Here is a 26,914-nt window from a genome sequence, read left to right on the forward strand (position 1 = left end):
GTGTGTTAATAATTGGAAAACAATATGTGCTGCTCAGATAACATGATAAGATGTGTATTATGTTAATTCAATGCTCATGAAGCTCCAGACTCGATAACCTAGATGCGCATTCAGTAATTTTCATGTAAGAAAGCTTAATCAATACCCCTTATCTTCAACAGTAACATTACAAAGTGTGCACAATAGCATCCTGAAAATGCAACTTATCTTCACTGAGAAAAGGAGTCTGAGGAGAAGTGATTATGGTCCATACATAAACCAACCACGTAGACATTTGTGAACATCTTCAAATTTGCCTCCCTTTTTTTCTCATACATTTAGCCTTTTTGCAACATTTTCACAAAAGTTCACATTTTTCAAGATGGTGACAGAATGCCACCAGCATTTTGCAAGGAAATTGCAAATGAGGGCAGAATGTTTGAGTGTCTGACATACACGTAGTATCCAAATGCTTTGAATGTTTTTTTTTGATCTAAGTCTAATCTGTTTGCCGGGAGACTGTTGATCCAGTCTGTTTCCCCTCTATTGTTTTATGTGATAATGATAGCAGTATAATTAATATAAGTTCCTGGAGAAGGCCAACAATTAGCAGACACAAAAAGCAAATAAGTGAAATGTTTTCTTTAAAGGAGCAGTTTCCCGCGGTTGGTTTATTTTTTGCTCTCGCCCCCTCTGTTTTTTTTTACATTGCTGGGAAGCCGGGAGTTTCTGCAGCTGAACCGCATTAAATTTATCTCTGGAGACCCTTATGTTCCTGAGATACGAGATACTTACCCGGGAAGGTGTTGCAGGTAGCATCGCCTCCAGGGGAAACAAAATGGTGGCTTAAATCTCCTGGGCTAATCGGAAGCCGTGACATCACCTGTCACGGCTTCCTATTGCCCCGCGTGATGCAGTGGATTTTAATACCAGGAAGTACCCGCAGCACCTTTCCCCAATATCTGAGGAACCAGGAGTTGCTGAAATTAATACACTAAAGCTCCAGAGACCCCCTGCTGTAAAGAAAAGATAGTGTGCGGTGGGGGCCAAGCCATAGACTGCTCTTTTAAAGCTGCAGACGTGTCCAATATCCTACGTGTGTCTTGTACCACTCTTTGTAACAACTCTTAATGACATTTATAATTTATTATAATTAACAAGCATTTTTTTTCTTTCTATAGCAACCATTTACAAAGTCACATCCCCTTCCTCTTCTGAAACAGGCTCTGGCACACCCCTTTTTGAGCCCTGCCCTCTCTCTAGCAGTGCACCAATTGTATCTAGTGGCCGCCTGGTCACATGATCTTCCCCACAGAACTTTGCATCTTTGGTCCTCTCCTGCTGCACTGACAGCCATTTAGTGAACCCCCGAGCCGAATCTTCGCCGATCGATCACAGGAGAACGGATCTATCGGCAACTTAGCTAATTACTTAACATTGTGTGGATTGTATAAATGCTAATATTAACGGGGGAAAATAAAATAAAAAAACGGCAGCTTGGACTGCTGATTTAAGGGCGATTGGTTATTTATAAAGGAAGTCGATGCTATTGCTGTTATTTTTTTTGTCACTTTGTAGAACAGTCCCTTTAACACACTGTCTGAACAAGGCCAAAGCAGTGCACGGCTGCCCCAGACAAATGCATTCCCACTAATGACACTCCACTAAATCAATATCTTTATAATGCATGTAAACAGCAGTCTTGTAGATATATATATATATATGGACATTGAGATTTTTTTTAACCAATAGCTTCGTATGACATCAGTCAATAGCAGAAACATACGCAAATGGTGTGATCCCTGCACTGCCATTTCTTCTACTTCCACTGCAGCGGGCGTTTGCACAAATCCCATTGACAATTAAATCAATAACCTCACCCTTCTCCCCCAATTATCTTGACATAACCTTCTCATAAAACTTTCACAGCTAAATCACATTTATTTTACTTTTCACAGGCCCTTTTATGAGTGTCATTATAAATGCATCTGCGGCATAGGAAGACCCATTAACACCTTTATATATTAATAAGTATTTTAAATATCCTCTTTTCTTATACCATTAACTCCTGCCAAGGCTTCGGGACTAAATTCAATTTAACTGGAGGCTATTAAGTAAACGTGATAAGTGTTGGCGGGGAAAAATTAATCTTTCATTAACAGTGAAAAGTAAGGGCTGTCATTATGCCCTGAATTGCGCGGGCTTGTCCCCTGCTGCTGAGTTTGGAACGAATTGCTGCATTAAAGATATAAACAGTTTTATAACCAGATACTCTGTGCTTAAACTACATCAATTTACAGTCTAGTTAGTGTGGATTCACAGACATTTTTTTGCTTTAAAGTGATGCATAATTACTGTTTCACACAGAGCTATTTTACCGTGTCCTGATATGCCTGCTCAGTGGCTATATTTCTAATGGAATATTTTAGCAAATGTTGGCATATTCCAAATAGGAACCTTTCAGCTGCAATACGATTCCTTTATTCTCCTTTCTTGTTTTTTTAACCTTTTGGACGAGCCCTTTTGTTTGGCTGTTTTACATTTCTGTAGGCCTGACATTTGACCCCTAAATATTTCTATGCGGGCGGCCCTCGCTATCCGTCCTTTCACTCTACGACGGACGGCATATCCGACGCGACACAATGAAATCCTACGGGGTCGTTTTCCGACCTTATCCCAACGCTCACCGCAGCTGATAAACATGGGACTCACTTTACAGCACTTTCACCATCCAACGCTACATTCCAGAATGGATTCCATTGGATAACCGAGGACCGCCTGTATACAGATATAGCAAGACTTACTGTCCCACCATGACGATCGTGGCCCGAACGGATTAACACTGTGGGGGGGGGGGGTCCGATCCGGATGCAGGGACCCCTTGCTGCCCGATCATGGCAGACACTGACCCCAGTGTCGCTGTCGTTTGCTTTTTCGGCCACAGCACTGCGGACAGTAAGTTGCTACATCTGTATGTGTCACAGCCTGAGCTCCATCACCAGAACATACTATACACACATTTACATACACACATGCAATTCTTACAAATGTAACATAGTATCAAGTATCAGACAAAAATAATGTTCCTGCCATCTCACAAATACTGTAACGTGTTTCTTTTTCTTGTATGACATTTTATTTTACTTTTTATCGAGTAGACGCCGTAGGTAGGGGGGTGGGAGAATGGGGTGGGGGAAAAGTATACAGAGGGACAAGAAGGGAGGGAATGGATAAGAGAAAGGGAATGGGTGTGGGAACCCAATTCAATAATGGATATGTAAAAATTACACATTATAGTTAACCAGGCAGAAAAAAAAAAACGCATATTAGTTGTAGGTGACACAGGGAACACTTCCAAAGGGAGATCAAATCAAATGGGTTTAAGGTAGAAATGGGCCCCAGGGGGGACAAGTGAACCAAGGTTGCTAAATTAACCTCAACACACATACAGTACTCGTAAGCCAGGAATTGCCCCATAAGAATAATGTTCAATCTAGGGAAAGGGTTAATAAGAAAACCTTTTAATTGTGAATTTAATAACAGCTCTGTGATGTCTCAGCGGAGAATTAAATAAAATGGGTGATAAAAAGGAAAATCCCGGAAGGTGCCAGGTCCTCTTGTAGTCATAATAACTCTTAGATTGTAAGCTCTTCGGGGCAGGGATTTCCTTTCCCATTGTCTGATTTTTGCTGCACTTATTGTATTATTATAATTCCCTGTACTGTATTGTTTGTGAAGCGCTGAGTACACTATTGGCGCTATATAAATAAAGACATACAATAATAACTATGGAAAACCAATGCAAACAAACTCTACTTCCCCTAAATAGACTTGCAATTTATTAGTGAAATTTTATATTTTGATCCCAAAGGAGCCATTTGGTTGCATCTTTTGACCAAAATAGATTAAGCCTGCTAACCCCGTCAAATAAATGCCATTTTTAATATTTCCTATTGTCTTGTGGATTAAACATTGTGAAATATTTTAAATGGTTAAATGAATGAAATGGTTAAATGAATGAAGTGGGGGGAAAAGGGGGGGCTTTAAAAAGTAGCCAATGCCCCGTGCAGAATGTTCTCAAGCTTTCAGATGATGGTACGGGATGTTCTGTGGGCATTGTACAGTATATACCCTTTGTATTCTTCCTGGTATACCTCAGGACATTAAAGGGATATATACTTAGTGCAAAAAACGTTTACTATTCAAAATCAGAAAATAGATTAAAAACACTCAAAAACGAATGTGAATATCAAGAATGTAGATGCAGTAGAGTCTCGGTTATTCGACTTTTGTCAACCGACACTCCGTTTTATCTGCCCCCCCCCCCTCCCCCTTCGCTCTTACCTGAAGGCAGAAGAGGACTGAAAACCACAGGAGCGACACCGGAGCAAGACAGCTGGCGGCTGGAGAAGAGGACCATGTCAGCGGAGGAATGGAGTTAAGACAGCGGGCGGCAGCGGCAGCCGGCAGAAGAAGACCATCAGACCTTCTGTGCGAAGCAGGAGCAGAGCGGCATAGGAGAACGGCCGGGGAGGAGCGCGCGGTAACACTGGAAGTTGACCGGTGTCTTTCCCCCCCCCAGTTTACTCACCCTTGCCATAAAGTATTGAACATTATAAAGTGATCCTGATACATTGCGTTATTGGAGCTCAACTTATTCTGTTTTGATAAATCATAATAATTGTAAACCCTGATTCTAAAATATCCGGACATGTCTAATTCTAACTCTAACCACAATACATTCGGGACACTCTCAGATTTTTCACTTGGAGACTTTTCATAACCTTATATGAATTTTATAGTTTGAATTCTGGACCTTAATAATGCTAGCTTGCACTTTTTCATAATGTCATGGTTTTAATTGCCTTCATTAACTTTAATAGTGAGTGGAAAGGTCAGATCCTTCTTGAGGGTTTCCAGGTGCCACTGCTCTGAAATGATCACCCTGATTTAATCAATTTTAAAATTAAAATAAGTAAGGCGTCAGCATTGAAAAGTGAAATATAGGCCGCATTGTTTTTTTCTAAAGAATGTTACCAAAATATATAGCCAAAATTTATACATAAATGAAATCTCCATAGGGTGTCTGAATCATAATATTCCCCAAGAGGCAGCCAAAAAGATTAAAAAAAAATAATCAACAAAGCATATATTCCATTTGATACAGACTCCCCACTGTGAGCTCAGCATTATATATTCACAACGTGATGTCTCACTCTAGGTCAAATTCAGACTTGAAAATTTAATTGATGTCGCATGATAAGTGTAGCATGTGTCTTATTCATAAGTGTTATACAATGGCCATTGTGTTTTTTGTAGGCAAAAAACCTCCAAGCAATGAAAAATCATTTGATATCAAAACCACAATAAATAATTTCGATTTAAAGACATGTCGAAGTGAAGGCATTTATAGCACCAGTGAGTATTCCAACCTCATCTCTAATAATTTCATAATCACTCCATAGAGTGACCAAATTAGCCTTATGAATGTAACAGATGCACACACTGTAGCCTATTGGAAGGCTATGGCCTGTATGTGTTGTGTGGGGGAGTAGCAACTCTGGTCCAGGCTTGAGCCTATCACGCTGCAGCAGGCTGATTAACTCATTTCAGTTGAGCGTTGGGGTCCTTGCATCACCGTAGAGAAGAGTTTAGACGCATTGCTCCGGTTTTTGGATCAGTTTCCTCCATCGGATGTAGAATTTTAGACATACGCCACTTCAGATAAGGAGGATTGTTTGGCCAATAAAAGGCCATAAGAATGTGATGCAACTCATTACAATCTGTGCCCCATGTAATTTCTCCCCAATTCCTCCTACTGACACTCGCCAAGGCGAGGGTTAGGGCAGACAGGGCAAAATTGGAGCGAAATTCCATGATATATACTGTAGGTACAGGGTGAAAATGGAATACTCCCTTCTACTTAGTGTGGGCCTCTTACCCTCCACCCGACACCTTCTACATTAGGGTAGTAAAGCCAAAGCTCTCAATTCAATACATCGTTACCAATCTGTTGCCGCTGTTACTGATTTGTTACCTGCAGTATGTACACACACAACATCCCACTATTTTCAGCTCCGGGGGCACTCGGGTTCCTGAGATAATTATCAGTGAAAGTACAGAGTTTCCGTCCTCTTCAGGGAAAACGAGTCAATTAGAAGCTGCAACATCATCCATTGCGGCTTCCTATTGGATGCCCATTTAAAACCTATGAACCCAGGAGGTAACCTTTGCCAGTGAGTATCTCAGAATCAAGGGTTCCCCGGAGCAGACAATAACATGGTTCAGCTCTGGGGACCCCCTCATTCCGTCCTGTGAAAATAAATGGGGGGGGGGGTCAAAATGACGGGATTGGTGCTTTATGTTTTACTCCAATACAATCAAAACAGACAGATTGCTGTGAACAACATTAGTGCTGTTAATTAATAAATTACTATATGTAAATATAGACAGACAGACAAATTGATACAATAGATAGCTACAATACGATAGACAGATAAATAGATAGATAGATAGATAGATAGATAGATAGATAGATAGATAGATAGATAGATAGATAGATAGATAGATAGATAGATAGATAGATCTACACCAACAATATAGGCATCAGTGCTTTATCAAACTATGTCTGATGTTCGAGAGCCTATTACAGGCTTCAAAAACATGAGTGAGACATGTGGATGCACATTGTATTTTGTTTTTACTGTATTTTTGGGAGAGTTTTATCTTCATTTTGAATGTACTGTATGTACTGTATATCAAATACAAAATTCCTGCTTGTGCGTCATCCTAATTCTATTGTTTGAAGAACTGTGTATGGGTGATCAGTAAAGTGGCAACAACGCACGTTATTTCGCATATCGGCTCTAAATGGCAAAATAGTGACCTACAACAGGTCAGGTGTTCAGGATATCTCAGCTTTAGCACAGGTGGCTCAATCAGAGGCTCAGTCAAAGACTTAGCCTCTGATTGAGCCACCTGTGCTGAAGCAGGGACTGATTGAGCCGCCTGTGCTGAAGCAGGGACTGATTACGCCCCCTGTGCTGAAGCTGGGATATCCTGAACACCTGACCTGTTGAGGGGAGCGGGGGAGGGGTTTGAGGATTAAAGTTGAGCACCCCTGACCTACAGTATCTTGAAAAAATCAAAAACTCTATAAACAACCAAAAAAAACCTTTCTCCTGCACATTTTGGTTTACTACAGTTAAAAGAATTCACACTGAAAGGGGATTTTTATATCTAAGAGAATGATCATGTTGATCTATTAAAAGGTATAAACACCCTGTAATAAACCTACAATGCTCACGCGCCAATAGGGCTGCTAACACTGAACTCTATAACCCAGGCAACCTGCAAATATAGCAATCGTGGGGGTGTGCAGAGCATTGTCTCGCTGCTTGGGCTTCCATTGCTGCATTGTGTCGGACCTATGTGAGACAGATGGTCCGTCGGGTACTGGAAGCATATTTATCATGATGTGTGCTGTGCAAGGTGGCAATTATTACAGTACCTGGTACAACAACAACAGCAAACAATGTCCTTACCAAGACTGGAGGTAACATCTTAAGTGAGAAATCATTCATAGAAACGATGCAGCCCTGACACCTTTTAGGAGTAAGTGAGTCCCACAAGTCTACTAACACAGACGAGAGAGAGGCGCCTATCTGAGCCACGGTTTTCTTCAACAGTGAGTAAGACACCTTTGGCCTTTAGCTCAGGGGTGCTTAACTCCAGTCTTCAATCCCCCCCCCCATCCCCCGCACAGGTCAAGTTTGAAGGATTTCCCAGCTTCAGCACAGGTGGCTCAATCAGTGGCTCAGTCGAAGACTGAGCCACTGATTGAGCCACCTGTGCTAAAGCAGGGACAGATTGAGCCACCTGTGCTGAAGCAGGGATGTATTGAGCCACCTGTGCTGAAGCAGGGACTGATTGAGCCACCTGTGCTGAAGCAGGGACAGATTGAGCCACCTGTGCTAAAGCAGGGACAGATTGAGCCACCTGTGCTGAAGCAGGGATGTATTGAGCCACCTGTGCTGAAGCAGGGACTGATTGAGCCACCTGTGCTGAAGCAGGGACAGATTGAGCCACCTTTGCTGAAGCAGGGACTGATTAAGCCACCTGTGCTGAAGCAGAGACTGATTGAGCCGCCTGCGCTGAAGCTGGGATATCCTGCAAACCTGACCTCTTGTGGGGTCCCGAGGACCGGAGTTGAGCCCCCAAATTCTTCAGCTCACTAATGCTGCAATGAAGAAGGGAAGATAGGAAGAAAGAGAAATACAGAAATGACAAAGCGCCGGTTCTGAAGATTCACTTTCAATTAGCTGAAAATGAGATGCAAATTGAATATTAAACAATGGGGTTGTTAACCCTTTAATATCTATCTTACAGCTCGTGGGCTCTGGATAATGGACTATAAATAATTCATTATTTTGTGCTTGTTATTTATTTTGTCGCTTTGGAATATTATTATTTTTTTTCTCAGATAGATTTTTTTTTTTTGAATGGCGAACTGAGTGCAAAATACGCTGTCATTTTATGGCCCAGGGGATTATTTCAATGAGAAACCCGGGGTCCGGGATACACACAAACACGGGCTTGTGAGGGAATTAAAAATAAATAAAAAAGCGGTTCCCGTCCAATCAATATTAATGGCTCTATCACTCACCGCTACAATGTAAAGCAGTAATGTGTAGAACAGTAATTAGGTAAAAATTCATTAATTGTAATTACAATTGAAAAATGAACACAGCCTCTCTCTTTCACAGATCGGTGTTCTTGCTGAGCCGTACATACAAAATTAACAACCTGACTGGGCCCGGGATGAAATAGTATAGTGCTCTGCCATTTAGTGAGGGATATGGCCGAATACCGTATACTACAGGGTAGGGCTGTTTTATAGCAAAATCATTAACGCTGTGGCAGCTATTTATCAAGCAGATTCTTTCCCCAAAAATGTAGTAATACCGCGCGGCTCGACCATCACTCATTGTTCCCTACTCCAGCGTTGGCATCGCATTTCACACATGTTTAAGCTGAGGCTTGGAAGAAGTGAAGGGAAAGGAGACACAGTGCGTGCAGATTCCATTCTAATAAACCTCTTGCAGTTGGGGGGGAGGGGGTGCTAAAGAGTGCAGAGGGTACCAACAGTGCCCCAATAAGTATAGTGGGGGACTTGGCCATTTTCAAGCTGAAGCCACACACATGCCTGGCCAATAACTAGACCGGGGGTAGTCAACTTCAGGCCTCAAGGTCAACCGACAGGTCAGGTTTTAACAATATCCCTGCTTCAGCACAGGTGGCTCAGTCATGGAGCCACCTGAGCTGAAGCAGGGATGTCCTTAAAACCTGACCTGTTGGTGGCCCCTGAGGACTGGAGTTGGCCACCTCCTGAACTAGTCTCTCCATGCCAGTGACGTCCCGGGCAACATGAGAAGGAGATAGGCCTGCAAATGGAAGGACAATCCAGAACGAAGGTCCCTTAATTAGGTTTCAATGTAACCCTTTTTCTGCTAGACGGGCCAGCAACCAGTGCTTATGCTTATCCAAGCATTTGTTTTATTCCTCTAATGTATTTCCCCCTCCCACCTCTGTTGGGAGGCTATTCATTGAATCCACCACTCTTTCACCCTCACATTTCCCCTTAGCCTGCCACCTTTCAGCTTAAAGAGGCCACCCAAGCATGCGATTATTTTTGCTAATTATTTTTATTGTGAGCATAGGATTGAAGCAGGGGGTCTCCGGACCTGAAACCCATTATTGTCAGTTGCGGGACCCCCTGCTCTCGGACATACTTACCTCTGTAAAGGGTGCTGGTAGCAACTCCGCTCAGCAAGCAGGGTTCATGTAATGGTGGATTAAAGCTGTGACATCATCAAGTTTGGCTTCCTATTGGTCCATGTGATGTACAGTAGGTGCTTTAAACTGTGACGAGAAACCGGCACCTCTTTTGGAGGTCTGTATCTCGGGAAGCAGGGGATCCGTGGAGCTGAAATGTATGGGTTTTAGCTCCGGAGACACCCGGCTAGACTCCCCCCACCACACACAGTAATGGGAAATAGCCATATTAGCCAAATATTGCTCATAGCGCTGTGACGTCACACCACATGGTACATCCAGGGAGGCACAGCTTCTCTCTCTGCGACTCCTCTACGCAGCTCTGACAGATGCGTGGCAGTCTCGGTAGGGTTAGCGCTGCGATGGTCCCATTCAGAAACAGCAGGGACCTTCGCTGAGTTAATCCTTTGGGCAGCTTACTGCTTTATTGGCAGCGATCGAGCCCCGTCCCTGCCCAGCTCTGGCGTTGCAGCCTCACGCTCCCACGGAGACAGTAAGTGTTGCTACATCAGTATGCAGTGATACCTTATGGCTTATGAACATATTTCCCACCAATGGCAGTCAATGCATCATTGCCTTAAATATACCTGCGATTGAGTAAGTGCAGAATCTAGTGGTAAAAGTCCCCATAAGAGACTAGTTATTATCATGCATCAAATCATGTTAAACGCTACATGCACTGAAAAATGGGTTTGAAAATACACACAGATGTTACATTAACAGTGTTAAACTCAATCAAAGGACTGTACAACATGTATAACTATATTCCTAAGCAAGTATAATCAATTGGATCTTTAAATTGTTGTGGGTTTTTTTGGTAGAAAAATACAAGAATCAAACCAAAATACACATGTGCATATCGCAGAAGGGGACATATAATTAAAATGGCAATAAAGCTGCCAGAGAGACACTAAAGAGAAGAAAAAATTGATTTGTTAACATAATATGTGCCTAAGGGATTAGCATTATGAGGATAAATGTCTCATGCTGTCAGGGACATTTTGCTATCCTTAATTACTGGTAATAAACGCAGCTGTCTAATACACTGCCTTGCCAATCAGGGTGGTTACCTGAACTTCCCATTTCAATCAAAACAAAGTATATTTATGGCTTTTTGTATTATGCCGAGAGAGCCATTGCCTGTGAGTTTATCACAGAGATATTGGGGGTTTTGTGTAGCAGAGTAATATGACCATTTGGGGAGCGAAACCATCACCCCTCCAAAATCCTCTGCTCATTTTCCATGTCCCCATTTCCAGGCCTATGCAAAATTCCCCATGCGCAATTATGTGTTAACTTCCCTACTTCGCAAACCAAAGTGATGCCACCAATATGCTTCTGTCCCTAATTTCTTAGGGTACCCTGACTTTCCTAATAAAGGACTTCTATTTGTTATTAGCTATTTGTTTATTTTATCACATGCAGTGGTCGAAGTGGCCTAGAAAAACAGTCCTATTGTGCCCGAGATGTAAAACGGCAACGTTTATTAAACATTGGATCAGTCTAGTTTTAGAAAACTCTTTACAATATGTATACTTAAAACAGGAAGGGAGTCTTTATAGCATAAATCCCTAAAGAAAGTAGAACAGTAAGTGTGTAAAAGAGTAGTGTCACTCTGGGCTTGTGAAAACAAATAGTGCAACTTGTTCTTCCCTGGTTTGCACTGTACTTTACCCAATGGGTGCAGTCATATGTACTTTTCATTTTCAAACACCCTGTATGCCCCGGAAATACTTGAAAATGATGATGTCATTTAATAAGACATTTGTTAAAGAGTACAAAGGCAAAACAATATAAAGTCACGGCAACCTAACTGTTGAAGTTCTTTGACACTGGTGGCAGCCCTACTATTGATATAGAAATATAGATATGCTGTTCAATCTGATGTTGGGGACAGAGCGTGGGTTGACGTCAGCCACCGGTAATGTGTAATCCTGGACAAATTATTTTATCTGCATGTGCCTTAGTTTACCCAACCATAATTGAGTAATAATAGCAATATCCACATGACTCCTTTCTTATCACTAGAGGCTATCATGAATATAAGAGTTTCAGCGATGTGTTATCAGGCTATATATACCTATAGCTGCATACATTTTTCTGAAATGGAATTATAAATCTGTGTTGTGATCCAGTTTGGATGAAAACGTTGTATATAAATGTAAATTATCACTATAGTTCATGACAACCTTTATTTTCCATCCTCAGCAGCAGGCTTTGAAATACTTATACCATCACACTAAGTTAAACAAACATACTTAACCATACCATCGAAGTCAAGTCTATCAATCCATTGTCCTTCACTGCTACAGTAAAGTATGGTTAATATTCCCTTTGCTAATTCTTCTGGTGTCAGACTGGAATGCATGGCGTTGCTGTCCTTGTCACTGTGGTTGCAAATGGGTTACATATAAAGAAAAAGCCACGGCTGTGGGTGGAGAGCAGTCAGCCATCACTGTTTCACAGTTAGAACTTCTGAGCTGTTAAAATGAAGGTTAAACTGTGGACACGGCACTCATGCATCTGAAAGTCTGCGGCTTCATTAATCTGTAAGATTCTTCTAAAATAGTCATTAAGAAACAGGCCATATGGTCAACAGATTACAGTAGATGTTTTACATGGACGTTCAGGAACACTCATTTCTCCCAATTCAGTAAGAGGCCTTGAAAGTTGACATTGAAGAACATCTGAAAGTGACAACCCTAATTCCCCAAATTATATTCTTTTTTATTTACTTAAGACTCAGGGCCACCGACCGCTTTCCCAGGGCCTAGGACTGGAGTTTCCACTGACATCCAAGTGTTGATGACCATGTGAGACCGTCCCTCTATCTCTCACCCCCCCCCCCACCACTCCCCTACCGCACTTCCCTCTCTTATACTCCCACCTCTCTTTCTCACACACCCAAACCTCTCTTTCTCCCACACCCGAACCTCTCTTTCTCCCACACCCCCACCTCTCTCTCCTACTCCTCCATCCTCTCTTTCCCCCTCCTTTATCTCTCTCTCTCTCGACCACCTCCCTTCCCCATAACCTATTTCTCCCACCTCCCTCTCCCCACACCCACACCCCTCTCTCACACCTCTGCCCCTCTCTCACCCCCCCACCTTTCTCTACCACTCCCCCACCTCTCTCCCCCTCCCTCTTCTACTCCCCCACCTCTCTCTCTCTCTCTCCCTCTCCCACTCCCCCACCTCTCTCTCTCTCCCTCTCCCACACCTCCACCTCCCTCTCCCACAAACACACCTCCTCCCATCTAACATCTCTTTCTACCTCTCCCACACACCCATCTCTCTCTCCCTCTCCCCACCTCCATCCCCTACCCACCTCTCTCTCTCCCTCTAAAATACACCCACTACTACACTCCCTCTTCACCACCTCCCTTTTCAACACCTCCCTCTAAAAGACACCCAACTCTCTCCCCGTCCCACACCCCCACCCCTCTCTCCCTCTCCACTCCCCCACTTCTCTGCCTCTCCCACACCCCCACCACTCTCCAACAACCCCACCTCTCTCCCACAACCCCACCTTTCTCCCTCCCACACCTCCACTTCTCTCTCTCTCTCTAACCTCTCACCCTCACACCCCCACCTCTATCCCCCCATCTCTCTCCCTCACTCCCATTTCTCCCCCTACATCCCCATCTCACCACCATACAATAACCCCTCTCCCCAATACACAGAATAACCGCCCCAAACACATAATAAGCTCCGATAAACATAATAACTCCCCCCAATACACATAATAACCCTCCTCTCCCAAAACACTTAATAACCCCCTTCCATCACACATAATAACCCCCCCCCTGTTCCCCATACACTTCCTCTCTTAATACACGTCTCCAATACACCGCCCACTCTCCCAATACACATAACCCCCTGCCCCCAAACACACATAATACACATTCACACACCCTTTACCTTGGGGTGGGGCTCCAGTGCCACGCTGATCCTGCAGGCAGACACAGAAGTTGGGCCCGACTTCTTTGCGGGCCCAACTTCTGATGCGCGCATGCGCAGGGGTGGGGCCTACATGAGAGGTCGGGCCACAGCAGGGGAGAGAAGAGGTACATGCATGCAACAGAAGCCCAGCAGCTCGACGCAACTGCCCAACCAAAAAAATAAAGAAATAAGCAGAAAACCAATAAAAGTCAAATACAAACCCCAGTTTTTCTCCTAAAGCACTGGCTGATGGACATGGGGGAAAAGAAGATAAAACATACTGTTTTTAATCTATTAATTAATCTATTTCCAATATGCTTCTTTATGGGTCAATGTTCCAGAAAAGAGAACCATTGGTTAGCTTCCAGAGACCCCAAAACGGAGATAGACAAGACTCAAAGGAACAGCACAGGAAGATAAAGTATTTTACAGAAGTGTATCGGAGTTATGTTATAAAGTCTTCTCACTTGAAAAACCAATGGGGTAACAAAAAAAAAAGAGAATTGTTCCTGGGGGAAAAAACCTCAATGTGTGGTCAACACAATATAATTCTCAAGAGTCTTTGAAAAAAAAGATAAACCCCCATACACAAAAGTAAAGCTCCTTTTACAACTGCAATTTCAATGCTGATATTTATTGTAGGAACATCTCCGATGTTCTCACAATAAATACCAACATTGAAATTGCAATTACAGCCGCCTGAAGTCTCCTGCAATCCTTGGGAAACATATAGCACCAGATTGGAAAAGATGGGGGGGGGAATTCCATATTTTACCATATGCTTTCATTTAATAAATATCTTGCTATTTTTTGCACCGTTTTTCACCTTTGTTTTGCACCCTGGAGAATTCGATAGAGGGCACGGCTTGTATGTAAGTGCATGGACTGTGTTGTGTATCGTTCAGAGTGTTTATTTACAGTACTCTGGGTTTCAAGCACACTCACCTACAGTAATCCCACTTAATCCCACCGTGACCTCATTCTTATTGATGGAATTGTAGTGCAGGAAAGTGAAGTACACATATTCAACCCCAACTTCCTCTCTAGCTCGAGACTTGGGAAAGCTTTTCAACAGTAAAGCTGCAGAAATAGAAGAATCCAAAGCTCGTCATGATTTCTCTACACATCAACCTTTCCAAAGAGTCATGGACATAAGCATTAAGGCGTACTATGCATATTTCTTCTTACTCACAAGAGGCATCTTTAAATCAGAAGTACTGTACATTATTTTGAAGAATATCTTCCAAAATAGCAGCTCGTGTTTTGAAGGGCAGGATGTATTTCCACTTGTTCTCTTACCCTGAAATGTAATATGTTGCAATTTATAGTGATGTGAACATTAAAGCAGCAATACTACATTCCCAGCGTTTGTTTCACTTTTTTTTTATATGACAATGTATCCTACATTCTTACCGAAGATGGCAATCATTTGGTGCTCCTGTTATAAATCCGTTAAAATCCTGATTGTGTGCCTAACATAATGGCCGCTTTTCAGTTCCAATCAAGCCTTCAGTGAATGTAACTCAGCAGCTACAATGCGTTCTTATAGTACTACGGTAACATTGACTATTGTTACAGTTTGCAGCTCAAACTGCTGGAAATATTGGCAACATATGATCACAAACCGGAAAGTGTTACAAATATCTTGCACTGCTGGGGAGGTGTGCTGAAAAGCTGCTACAGAAATCAAAGGATGCTCAGTATATTAAAATTCATAAAAAATGCCATTGAGTTGAATTAAAAAAAAAAACAACCAAAAACAGTCACTATTATCTAATACTACAGAACTGATTTATTTAAAAAAAAAAAAACCATACAATTTAACCTTTTGCTGCTCTAAGCCTTTTGCTTTAATGTTTCTACTTTCTCCAGGCAGAATCAGGTTTAATGTACCTGTGCAGGGGTTAGGCTTCACTCACAGATAACATTCCTAGCTGCCCTGTTTCAAAGTAAGTTTTTTTTTTTTTGTGGCTTAATCCATTGTAGCATCGCCCGAACAAGAGATCAGTGTATCTCTCAAGCTTGCACAAATAAAACCATTTGTTAGCCACAGAACGGTATTGTCTATTTGCTTTTAATTATTCTGCTCGGCTAACACGGTACAGAAACCTCTACATATATATATATATGCAAATATAGCTGTATGCTCATCTGCATGTCTTAGGCAGGTCTGCAACCCCGCCTTTCCCCATTTGCATGTCATTTCCCAGAATCCCTTGCTGCAGTGGAAATGCTGTATGCTGGGTGATTATGGGGAAAGGCGGGGTTGCAGACCTGCCTAAGACATGCAGATGAGCATACAGCTATATTTGCATATTTGCTTTCCTGTGGAGGGTTTTTGTCACTTTTTTTACTCACCATAACTTAACTCAGTATTATGTTTTATATATATATATAAATATATATCACTGTCACTTCAATGTTTTGGGGGGGCCCCATGGCCTTGAGAAAAGTCCCAAGGGGACCGAAACATAGATTGGCAACAATATGATATAATAAATATCATTTAATATGGCAATTGAAGGGATGTGCTTACAGTTTTTGTGCTGTACATATTCACAACTCCAAAATAGTGTTCTCTGATAGCACCGCAATCACATTCATATTCACACACATGTTGAGTGTGTCAGCTCTCCAAGCATGAGCGCCGGGTGTCCTAGCAATATCGCAAGCACGCGCGGGGGGTCGTTGCAGGCAAGCTGAGCGCGCTCGAAAGTCAGTTTTTTTTTGTTTATCTAAGCGCCGAGCGTGGGTGAGCGTGTGTGTCCATGCACGAGCGCGCACACCGCGTGAGCGGGGACGAGACAATTTCAATTGCCGAGACTAACTTCGCCAAGCACCGTGCAGTCAGCGCGGTCAGCGGCAGCGTGGCCGCAGCCTAACCTGTACAAAGAGAACAGGACAGCACACAGTATCAGTTACCTATTAGCACTTAGAATGGATCAAAGGGCATTTAGGAGTGGTAAGATGAATCATGTTGTTCCTTCAGTATGTGTACAAATATGACATTGTGATTCCCTGACAGAAGGGTCAGTAATGCATTGGCAGAGATCTAGTTAAAGGTTAATTCCCATAGAGGGGTTGGAGCAAACTAGAATAACAATCAGCTCAAAGTCCTCACTTTACATGAAAACAAAGTAAAACTATCTACTGTATAATGTCTGATTTTTGAAGGAAACAATCAAATCATTTTAACGGATTAAACAAATCCCCGCCATTAGCTCCGTTTGGTCATACGTGCGGACACACCTTTAATGTTCTTACGTTTTTGCTATAATGCGTTTTATCTTTAATGTCAGGATTTAGGCTTCTGACTTTCAAAAAGGGACCCAAGCATTGTTTAAATGCACTGACAGCCGCACCCATCATCAAGAATAGGAGCCTGTGTCTACCACCACCGGCCTTGGAAATAAGCTGCTAGGTTCAGCAGCTGAAAAGATTCGAGCGCTCCCATAATGTACAGTGTATTAGGTTTTGTGGTCTATAAAAAAAGAAGATGCTACAAATGTATGGTAACTCAATGTATACATTCTTAAATTACAATAAATAATATAATTATAACCCCTTTTTACACGGCTCAAACGGAGTGCTACATCGTGCAATGTATGTATAGGGGTGCTCAGTCTCTATTCAAACCTCCCCAGGGTGATGGACTCTGTGCAGGCTGGGCGTGTGAGCAGCGATGTTACAATATGGGAGCCAGGAAATATTCTCTTTCGAAAATATATGCTTTATTTACAGTTGGCATCCATACTTTTTCATTAGATGCCCGTATAGCATCCCCAAAGGGGCACCTTTCTTGTTACCAATGTTATGGGGCTTATTTGGCCATTTCTGGGATAAGCAGGGTTATGCACAGAGTCCCGTCACTCTGTGCATAACCCTCTATGTCCCTGCCTATCACATGCAGATGTGCTGACACAGTTTAACAGCCAATACACTCGGATTGTACGTGCTTTACAAGCGGAATGACCTTAGGTGGTGCTAACTCCACCTCCAGTCTCACATCTGAACTCCCATTCATTTGCTAAAGTGGAGCAGTGCACATCGGAGAAAGAGGCCTAATTGATCTCAATGACATTTATATTTTCTTTGATTCATCAGGTGCAGCTTTTTGTCCCAAGCTTGTACCCCATTTGCCTTTATAAATAGGGGTCTCTTTACTACTGTCACCTGACTGAAAAAAAGGGGTACAACCAATGCACAGCATTGCACCAATACCCATGCAAACAGCACAGGAAAAGGAATCCCATAGAAACCAATGGGATTTTCTTCTTTGATAAATCTGATGCAATTATTTTCTATTGTTTTTTTTCCCCTACAGATGTAGCAGACATTATTACTCCCATTAATGCTCAAAATAATGCATCAAAAACACTTGTGTCATACCACTGTTTTTTTTATTTTTTACTTTACTTTTATTTTTATTGAAATTTTCAAATATAGATAGGAAAGGAGGGTACAGAAAAAAATAAGGATGATGGGAAGGGGAAGAGGAGAGAAACCACCATTTTATATCAAAATTCTTATAGGCAACAACGATCACATTACATGTCAAACAACATTGTATAAAAAAAAAAGAAAAACACGTTCGACACTCATCATTCCCGAACCACTGTTTCCTTCCGGGATCCGTCCTCGATCCAACATCCCCGGGGTCCCAGACCCTGTCACACTTTCTTGTAGTATGATTTAGAAATGAAGTATGTTTTTCCATTAGTTGGACTTCATTCACCCTTCTAATAACCTCTCTTTTGGAGGGAGGGCGGGCGCGTTTTTTTCCACGCTGCAGCTACAGCGTATCTAGCCGCCGTTAGAATGTGCAAGATCAATTTAAGTGTATAATGATTCACATTCTCCATAGGTTTGGCGAGAATAATTAAGGTTGGGTCTAGCGGGATTTTAATATTGGTAACATATTTTATTAATTTCAAAACTGTCTTCCAGCATGTTTGGATTGTGGGACAATACCACCAGATGTGCGCCAGATCTCCGATCTGTCCACATTCCCTCCAGCATCTATCAGAGACCTCCGGGAACATCTGCTTTAGTCTTCTGGGGGTGTAATACCAACATAACAACATTTTTTATATAATCTCTCTCGTTACAGTACATACAGTATAGAGGTTTTACCCGCATTCTCCCATATATCTTCCCAGTCCTCCCTTGTTTTTCAGTCTGGAAATCCAGAGCCCACTTGGATTAAACCTTGGTACAGAGATGATATCAGACCCTTTTGATACTTTTTTGTTTTGCATAAATCTTCGAATCATGTGTATCTAGGGAACTCCTCTTCGTAGAAACCCTGCCAAACAAAATGTCGGACCTGCATATATTTAAACAACTCAATTTGGGGTAGACCATACTTTATCATTAATTCCTCAAACAACATTTGCTTGTCTTTTTCTAACAAATCTCCCACTTCCAGAATCCCTTTGTCTCCAAATTTCAAACCCCTGTCCCTGAGAACCCGGGGGGAACCCCGGATTATCAAACAGAGGCTTAAGCCTAGATGGTATTGACATAATAACCATATACTTCTTTTTTGCCTGCTGCCAAATTTTCAAAGTAAACCCGATTACTGCTGGTTCAGACTGTCTCCCATACCCAATCCCAGGGCTCGACAAAAGCAGCATACCACTGTTTTCAATAGCCCTGCTGTTAAATAACGTGCCTGCGGTATCTCAACACATTGCAGTAACTTCTGCTACATATGTAGATTTACAGCTGGGTGACTATAGTATATAACCCCTATAGACTTTTACAGTCTTTACACACAGACAACTCAAGAGCAAAGGCAATAAAGAGATAATTAACCATAGTAATTGAAGGGAAAAAATTGCGAAAACGAGTTTGATAAATGTAATGTCTAAAAACAGTAAACCCCCATTAGAAGAAAAAAGGATAGAAAAGGGAACAATAGAATAAAGAGAGGCCATATGAATTCGTTAAATGTATTTAATATATCTATATAATGTAAAAAAAATAATGTTAAGGAACACAGAGCCTCATAAATCCCTGTGCATAACGGTATTATAATTATTGACCTACAATAAGTCTCCTGTAAAAGGGGACGATACTCAAATGTCAATGGAAAAATCTGAAGAGTAATAGGAAAATAATAAGAACAGGCCATCAACATAATGAATATCGGGTAAGTTAAGTATGAAGAATGGCTACGTTCGTATGGTAGCAATGACTATATTTATATTGGAGTAGTGCTCCTAATTAGGTACTAGCCATCTAACTAAATAAAGGTATGTTGACTCACGTCGGTATGTCGGCATAAGGTAAAGTTTACGACAACAGTTTGATTTTTCTGTATACATAATGTACAGATTTAATGGAAGGGTGGACCGGAAATTATGTTGAAATATATGGCAGCTGCTGTACTTAGAGATAAAGTTGTAATACACTGATGTACCTGTAATAACCATAATTCAGAATAATAGATGTATGCTCCTACTGGACACAGCGAATCGATCGTTCAATAGTTAGAAATTGCAGTACAAAGACAGTGATGCAATAGGAGAGTACAGAGAAGGGTATGGTTGTGGCAAATCAGCAGACCTATTGTTAGACATCACAACTCATTAAGGTCTGATAAATTTACACAAGACCACTTGTGTAAAGATAACACAGCTATTGTAAGGCATTGCAGATCATCATGGTCTAGTTGTGTTGTTAACACAAACCTATTGCTGATCACAATGGTCAGTAAGTAGCAATCTTAGAGTATAGATATGTTGTTGAAAAATGTAAAGGGGCATTGGTTGTTCAACAGCTGCACACCTATCATACGCCTATAATATATATTATTTCTAACTGTGCATGCTATGTCTTGTATATAATGTATACCCTGTTCACTTATGTAACTGTATTTGTAACATGTATTATCTGCCATCTTAACTCTGTGCCCAGGACATACTTGAAAACGAGTGGTAACTCAATGTATTACTTCCTGGTAAAATATTATATAAATCAATGCCATAATAGGAAACCACTACAAGAGGTAAGGTTGTACCTTTCCACATGTCCACATAGCAGGTGTCATTGTTCCTTCTGGTGGAGTATGGTGGCCTGGATGTAGCAGATGTTATTGTACTTGGTGGTGCGTTCCATCGGGTGCAATAGCGTGTAAGCCTCTGACTTTTTTCCCGCACACAGCTTCTTACTTTTACTTTACTGGTGCTTTGCATGTCCTGGAGCAATTCTATACATAATGTACACTGTATATTGTTAAACTCCCCCCCCCCCCACCCCCTCCCACCCAAAACTGCTATTGAATCTTATGTAAATTCTGTGATATTAGGTGGAATACGTTATTATCTGGGGAAACAATAAAGCCTGATACATATGTACCTATTGTCACCGCCACTGGATTTTAAGAGTGCTTCACCAATGACCCAGGGTTACAAGAAGCTGACATTCCAAGCCACTACTCCCACTTTAAAGACTGTGCAATTTTTCTCTAGACCACTGTTTCTCTTCTTTCCATAAAACATTTTCCATTCAATGAGAGGCTGTGATTTCAGCTTTTTCAGTTCCATATTTAAGGTGCCAGAAGCAATGCGCCCCTCGGCCTGAAAAATAAGACAAGCCAAAGAAAGATAAGAATGCCTCTTGTGTTTTTGAATATATGTTTGGATACCATTTGACAACATAATAGTGTTTGCTATAGCAAAGTAGTTGCTGTTTCATTCATCACTTTCACATGAACTTTTTGTCTAAGAACTCTATTTATAAATAGTATGAAGATATTCGGCTCTAAGCAGCAGCTCGTTCATTGTGTGAGAATGCATTTCTACTAACTACACTTTCAATTTGCCATATGTAACCTAAATGTACAGTATGTTCAGGAAGTTCATTCATTGTTGGGTTAACCATTTTACTGCTGGATAAACCTGCAATGCATTGTAAATGTAAAGGCATATATAGGCTAGAGATCTGCCTGATCACACAGAAAGCATCTCCTGACTGCAGAATGTAATTCAAAGAGACCATAATAGCATGCAGTTATGGATTGACTTTCTTTAGTAATTTCATAGCAGGCTGTCTACACTGAAGCCATACCTTAGACTTGCAGATTGATGAGCTGTCAACGCATTAAATACCTCTCAGCTGCAAAAAGGAGGTCAAAGGGGATAATATGTAAATGTTGCCCCATGTTGCCCAATGAGCTCTGAAAAAGTATATGCCCATATTTACTAAGTGGGGCTACACCATACGACACCATACAGTATAGTCCATTCAAACTAATGTTGCCGAAGGCATCTTATCAAATAGCACAAGTTGGTAAATATGAGCCAAAATGCCGTCCTTATACAGTAAGTTTATGTTTTCTGGGATATTTGATAATAATTGAAGTCACCTGCAGTGGTATAACATAGGGTTCAAATAAAGGCTGCAGGGGGTTGTGTTACTATAAAAAAAAAAATCTGGGGACGTTTGTCATTAAATGAAGGATTGTTGGCTGATAACCACAGTGTAGCGGGGTTTAAAACAGGGTACAGAATAAGAAAATATTACAGCACCGAAGGAGATTTCAATTACTTCAGCCATCTGAGAACACCATAAACGACCTGATGAAATGTCTTTTTCTTTGCTTCTTCAAACTCCTAATTATAATTATACTGTGGAGCTTCACGAACAAGAGCATTTCTGAGCAGTTTCAGGGGATCCATTGAAAGGTACATTTGTCATCAATTATGTTTTGCCACTTCACATTTAATTTAACCCATGCATGAGCTACATAACACTCCAGGATTTGTGTTACCATCAGCAACCAATGGTGGAATAATTGATCATTTCGGTAGCTTATCTGTTGTATCTCAAAATCTAATGCACTTTAAATTCACACTTAATGAATAATTGCTAAATGCGTTTTGTGCCTTAAACCGTATATACAAACTCCTGATTTCCCATCTATGTGGATAAAATGTGGTAGTGAGTGAAAACATTACCATATCTGGACTATAGGAAGGGAAATAGTTCCCACCAACCGGTGCTCGAGACCGTACTGGTGATAACCATATTTATTTATTTATTTATAAAATATTTTACCAGGTAGTAATACATTGAGAGTTACCTCTCGTCTTCAAGTATGTCCTGGGCACAGAGTTAAGACAAATAATACATGTTTACAAATACAGTTACATAATGAGCAGGGTATATGTTATATACAAGACATTGCATGCACTGTTAAAGATAATATATATTATGGGCGTATGAAACAGTTACAGACCAGATTAAAATGTGTGACAGCCTTAGATTTGAAAGAACTTAAACTGGTGGTGGATGTAAGAGTCTCTGGTAGGTTGTTCCAGTTTTGGGGAGCACGGTAAGAGAAGGAGGAGTGGCCGGATACTTTGTTGAGCCTTGGGACCATGTCCAGTCTTTTGGAGTCTGATCTCAGATGATAGGTGCTGCATGTGGTAGGGGCGAGGAGCTTGTTCAGGTAGCTGGGTAGCTTGCCCATAAAGAATTTGAAGGCAAGACAGGAAAGGTGAACTTTGCGCCTAGACTCGAGTGATGACCAGTCTAGTTCTTTGAGCATTTCACAGTGATTGCTGTTATAATGCTCATGATACAAAATGAATCCAGATAACCAAATGATGGGGCGGATATATAAACCAAAGTCAATAATACTCACAATGTAAGGAGGGAAACCCTTGGATAACAGTATCAAGAGGGGTTGTCAATAGAACGCCACAAAGTGACAGACTTAGACCCCCTCTCAACATACAATGTTCCTTCTCCTGGAGTTGGACTTATGAAATCGAAATATATATATCCATTTAGTCACGAGCTTGTAGTTTGGAATCCGGAGGTAGCGTGCTCCCTGCTCGCAGTTGAAAAATTGAATTGAGGTCCCGGTGCTCTGACAAAGCGCACATACGCGCAAAACGCGTCAGAGTTCTCTCTGTTAGTTCACAAACTCTTTTATGATTTTGCCAATGGTCCAATAAATAATATTTTTATATGTTTTTGAGCGATCCAGCCTTATCATTTTTCAGCAGTGCACCGCTTATTTCTTCCCCCATGGGACCTCAATATCTGGACTATAGATATATCAAAAGGATGCTAAACTCCTGGAACAACCTCATATGTCCCTTCTTTGTCAGGGGGGCCTGCAATGCATTGTATGTCACTCTGGCAGAGAAGGGGTCTATTGAAGGATCGTGAGGATATTAAAAGAGTGCAGACACAGGCTCGGATGTGCAGTAATATGCAGTAATATACAGTAGTTAGGGATTGTCACTTACTACTTATAGGCCACTGATCACTCACTGTGCTGGCATCAGGACCCTTTTCAATGCTGCTAATGCTGAATTACAGAATGATTGCTAATCAAAAAATTCACTGTAATGTGCAGTCTCATTCAATTCAGTGCCAGAGGAGCATGCAGAGGAATAGGGTTTCAAAGCCAGAAACTTCAGCTTCTTAAAGATTTTCTTCTCTTTAATCATTTCCTTCAGTCGGATCACTTAAAAAGCATCCGAAGTGAGCTGATGAGATCGCCTTCTGTTGGTTTAATAAAACTCCTAATTATACAGTGGTGCTTCAGAAGAAGCAGCAGCAGCAGCAGCAGCAGCATCCCTGAGCAATTTCAGGGGATCCAGCCAAATATGCATTATTCATCAATTCTGGTTCTATTTCCCTGTACTGCTCAGTTTAACACATTCATGATGACTCTATATAGACCAGGAGAACACACAGGGCCCATTACCACCAAAGCTACAGTATCGTACATCAAACACGGCTACCATTTGCTGCAGTGACTTTATTAAGTGGCTACTAGTGGCATCTGAGAAGCTAATAAAGCCCAGGTTAGAATTAAAGCTTGTCCCAAGGAATACATCTCTCTCAAAGTAACGGGACAGCTGTATTTGTATCTTATGCAATGGTGGAAGTTGTTAAAAAAAATAAGCAGTGGTTCTATGTCACAAGAAACGATTGTACATGTATTAAACATCGGGGCAAAGGTCTTTGCAGCATAGCTCAAAACATTTCTATAATATTTCTTCTATACAAAGAGGAAGGGAGGGAATGCGTCCAAAGTAAATCCCATTATCTTCAAAAAAAAAAAGAAAGTGGCAATGTGTGTAAATATAAAGTAGTGGCACTGTGGGTCTTAAAAAAAAAAAAAGTAGTTGTAATCCTACCCATTAGTACCAGCATACGTGTAAATATTTCTACCACTGGTCTCACAACATAACTACAAAAACACAAACTACACACTATATATAATATATATATTGATCATTGATTGATTGATATATATATATATATATATATATCAATGATCAATATAAGATTATATGTATGTATGCACATACAGTATATGGTTGCAAAGCCAGTAAAACCAACCTCACATTGATGAGAGCAATAAAGGTCGAAACAGCTGTCTGTGAGTGGTTTGACTGGCTTTGCATCTAATCCCATGCTGTTCTTAAAAATTGCGTAAGCAGCAGAGCTTTTGCTTATGTGTTCCATGTAAAAATGGATTTCAGGCAAAAGGTGATACATTGTATGTGTCCATTTGCATGTCATTTCCCAGAATCCCTTGCTGCAGTGGAAGCACTGTATGTTGGGTGATAATGGTGAAAGGCAGGGTTGCAGACCTGTCTAAGACATGCGGCTGTGCTCACAAGTAATATTCTTTATTGGCTATATCCTAACAGTGGAGTTTTTGTGTTGCCTTTTTCCCTCACCAAAACATAATGTACACATACACACACACACACACACACACACAATATTGATCTGCAATATAAAGTGCATGACAGTGGCAGGGTGTAAATTCAAAACCACACTAATACAGATCACACAACAGTGCTGCAAACTTCCCACAATAAGCAGATTTCCATCTCCCTCTTCCAGGATTGCCTGAGACATGTATAATGTTGTATGCACTTAGAGGGACCACGCTATACCAAGTGTACCCATTCATGCCCTGGCTGTCTGGCATTGGAACATTGTATCCTTAGGTGACAATACCTGAATGACAGCCTCTGCACACAGCCAGCCAGGCAGCTGTATCATCCATGCTTTCTGTGCCACCACATGTGCAAGTTTACTTGTTATCCTTGCATGCTAGTGTGGGGAAGATGGGATTACTCACCCAGCAATAGATTCATGACCATACAGTAATCACCCCCCCCCCCCCCCGATCTTTTCACACCTCCTAAATCACAGTCACTATAAAGGATGACACTTTAATTTTCATGTAACAAAAAAAACCTTTTACATTTAGAACAGGATACTCAGCAGACCCCATTGGGACCTACAGTCCACTCTGTAAAAAAAAAAAAAAAAAAAGAAAGCAGCACCCACCCATATACTAAGTGAATCCCCTATGGGATATACAGTACAGGAAAGTGGTCTTACCTTTGCAGTGTGCCCTTCTGATTCATCTACTTCCAACTTCCTTCTAGCCCCCAAGAAGAAGAAGATGAGCGCAGCGACCCAGAGTAGCCCTAGCAGAGTCAGTGCCAGCCTGCGAGCCATCCGCCTCATGTTACAGGGAAGGGGCTATCCCAATTAAAAGTGGGGCTGCATCACTGCCTTGAATCCCAGCTGCACAGCGCCGGGGACACCGGGGGCTGCTGGGAGCTGCGCTGTGTGATCCGATCCCCTCCTGGTGATCATGAGAAGGGAGCTGACTCTTTCCCACGGTGCTGTGCACACGGAGCATTACAAGCTGACTCTATCAGCAGAAGGGGAGGCTGATACCGCGCTCTGCCTGTGCATGAGCCTGTGTGTGTGTGTGTGTGTGTGTGTGTGTGTGTGTGTGTGAGTGTGACACAGAGACCCATCACACAGACTCTGACCCCAGGAGAAGGTACTGCACTCGATCCCGTCCAGTACTATTAAGATCTAAATGAAACCCACAAACACTCAGTTTTGGAAAGCCTAGCACCCCCTGCTGCCTAGCAAGTCCTCCTGCAAAGTGATACTTCAGTCCAGTTGAGGGTTTTTTTGTCTCTTCTTCCATGCGAAACCCTTTCAGTTCCACTTTCAAGCAAGGAAGCTACCTGTGCATGTCACACCTGTCAACAGTTTTACGGGTCCAGGGCAGTTTGGGATTTGGGGTTGTAATTCCACAAGCCCCTTTGTGATCTAACCAAGGACTACAAATGCCAGCATGCTTTGTTGTG

At 41.7% G+C, this 26,914-nt stretch overlaps 2 protein-coding genes across 5 annotated transcripts in view; one reads left to right on the forward strand and one right to left on the reverse strand.

The window, feature by feature from the left end:
- Nucleotides 1-15,058, forward strand: part of LOC142491849 (uncharacterized) — a 94,049-nt gene extending 78,991 nt beyond the window's left edge. Inside the window, exons 3-4 of the mRNA XM_075594665.1 lie at nucleotides 5,299-5,397; nucleotides 14,802-15,058. Coding sequence (XP_075450780.1) covers nucleotides 5,299-5,397; nucleotides 14,802-15,058 — 356 coding nt within the window. The remainder of the gene's footprint in view (nucleotides 1-5,298; nucleotides 5,398-14,801) is intronic.
- Nucleotides 1-26,550, reverse strand: part of GALNT14 (polypeptide N-acetylgalactosaminyltransferase 14) — a 500,522-nt gene extending 473,972 nt beyond the window's left edge. For all 4 annotated transcript variants that reach the window (XM_075595460.1, XM_075595459.1, XM_075595457.1 and 1 more), the window contains exon 1: nucleotides 26,145-26,550. In XM_075595460.1, the coding sequence (XP_075451575.1) occupies nucleotides 26,145-26,273 (129 nt within the window). In that variant the 5' untranslated portion in view covers nucleotides 26,274-26,550. The remainder of the gene's footprint in view (nucleotides 1-26,144) is intronic.
- Nucleotides 26,551-26,914: the final 364 nt, after the last annotated feature.

The sequence above is a fragment of the Ascaphus truei genome, chromosome 4 (genome assembly GCF_040206685.1).
Source record: "Ascaphus truei isolate aAscTru1 chromosome 4, aAscTru1.hap1, whole genome shotgun sequence".
In the NCBI taxonomy this organism is placed as follows: domain Eukaryota; kingdom Metazoa; phylum Chordata; class Amphibia; order Anura; family Ascaphidae; genus Ascaphus; species Ascaphus truei.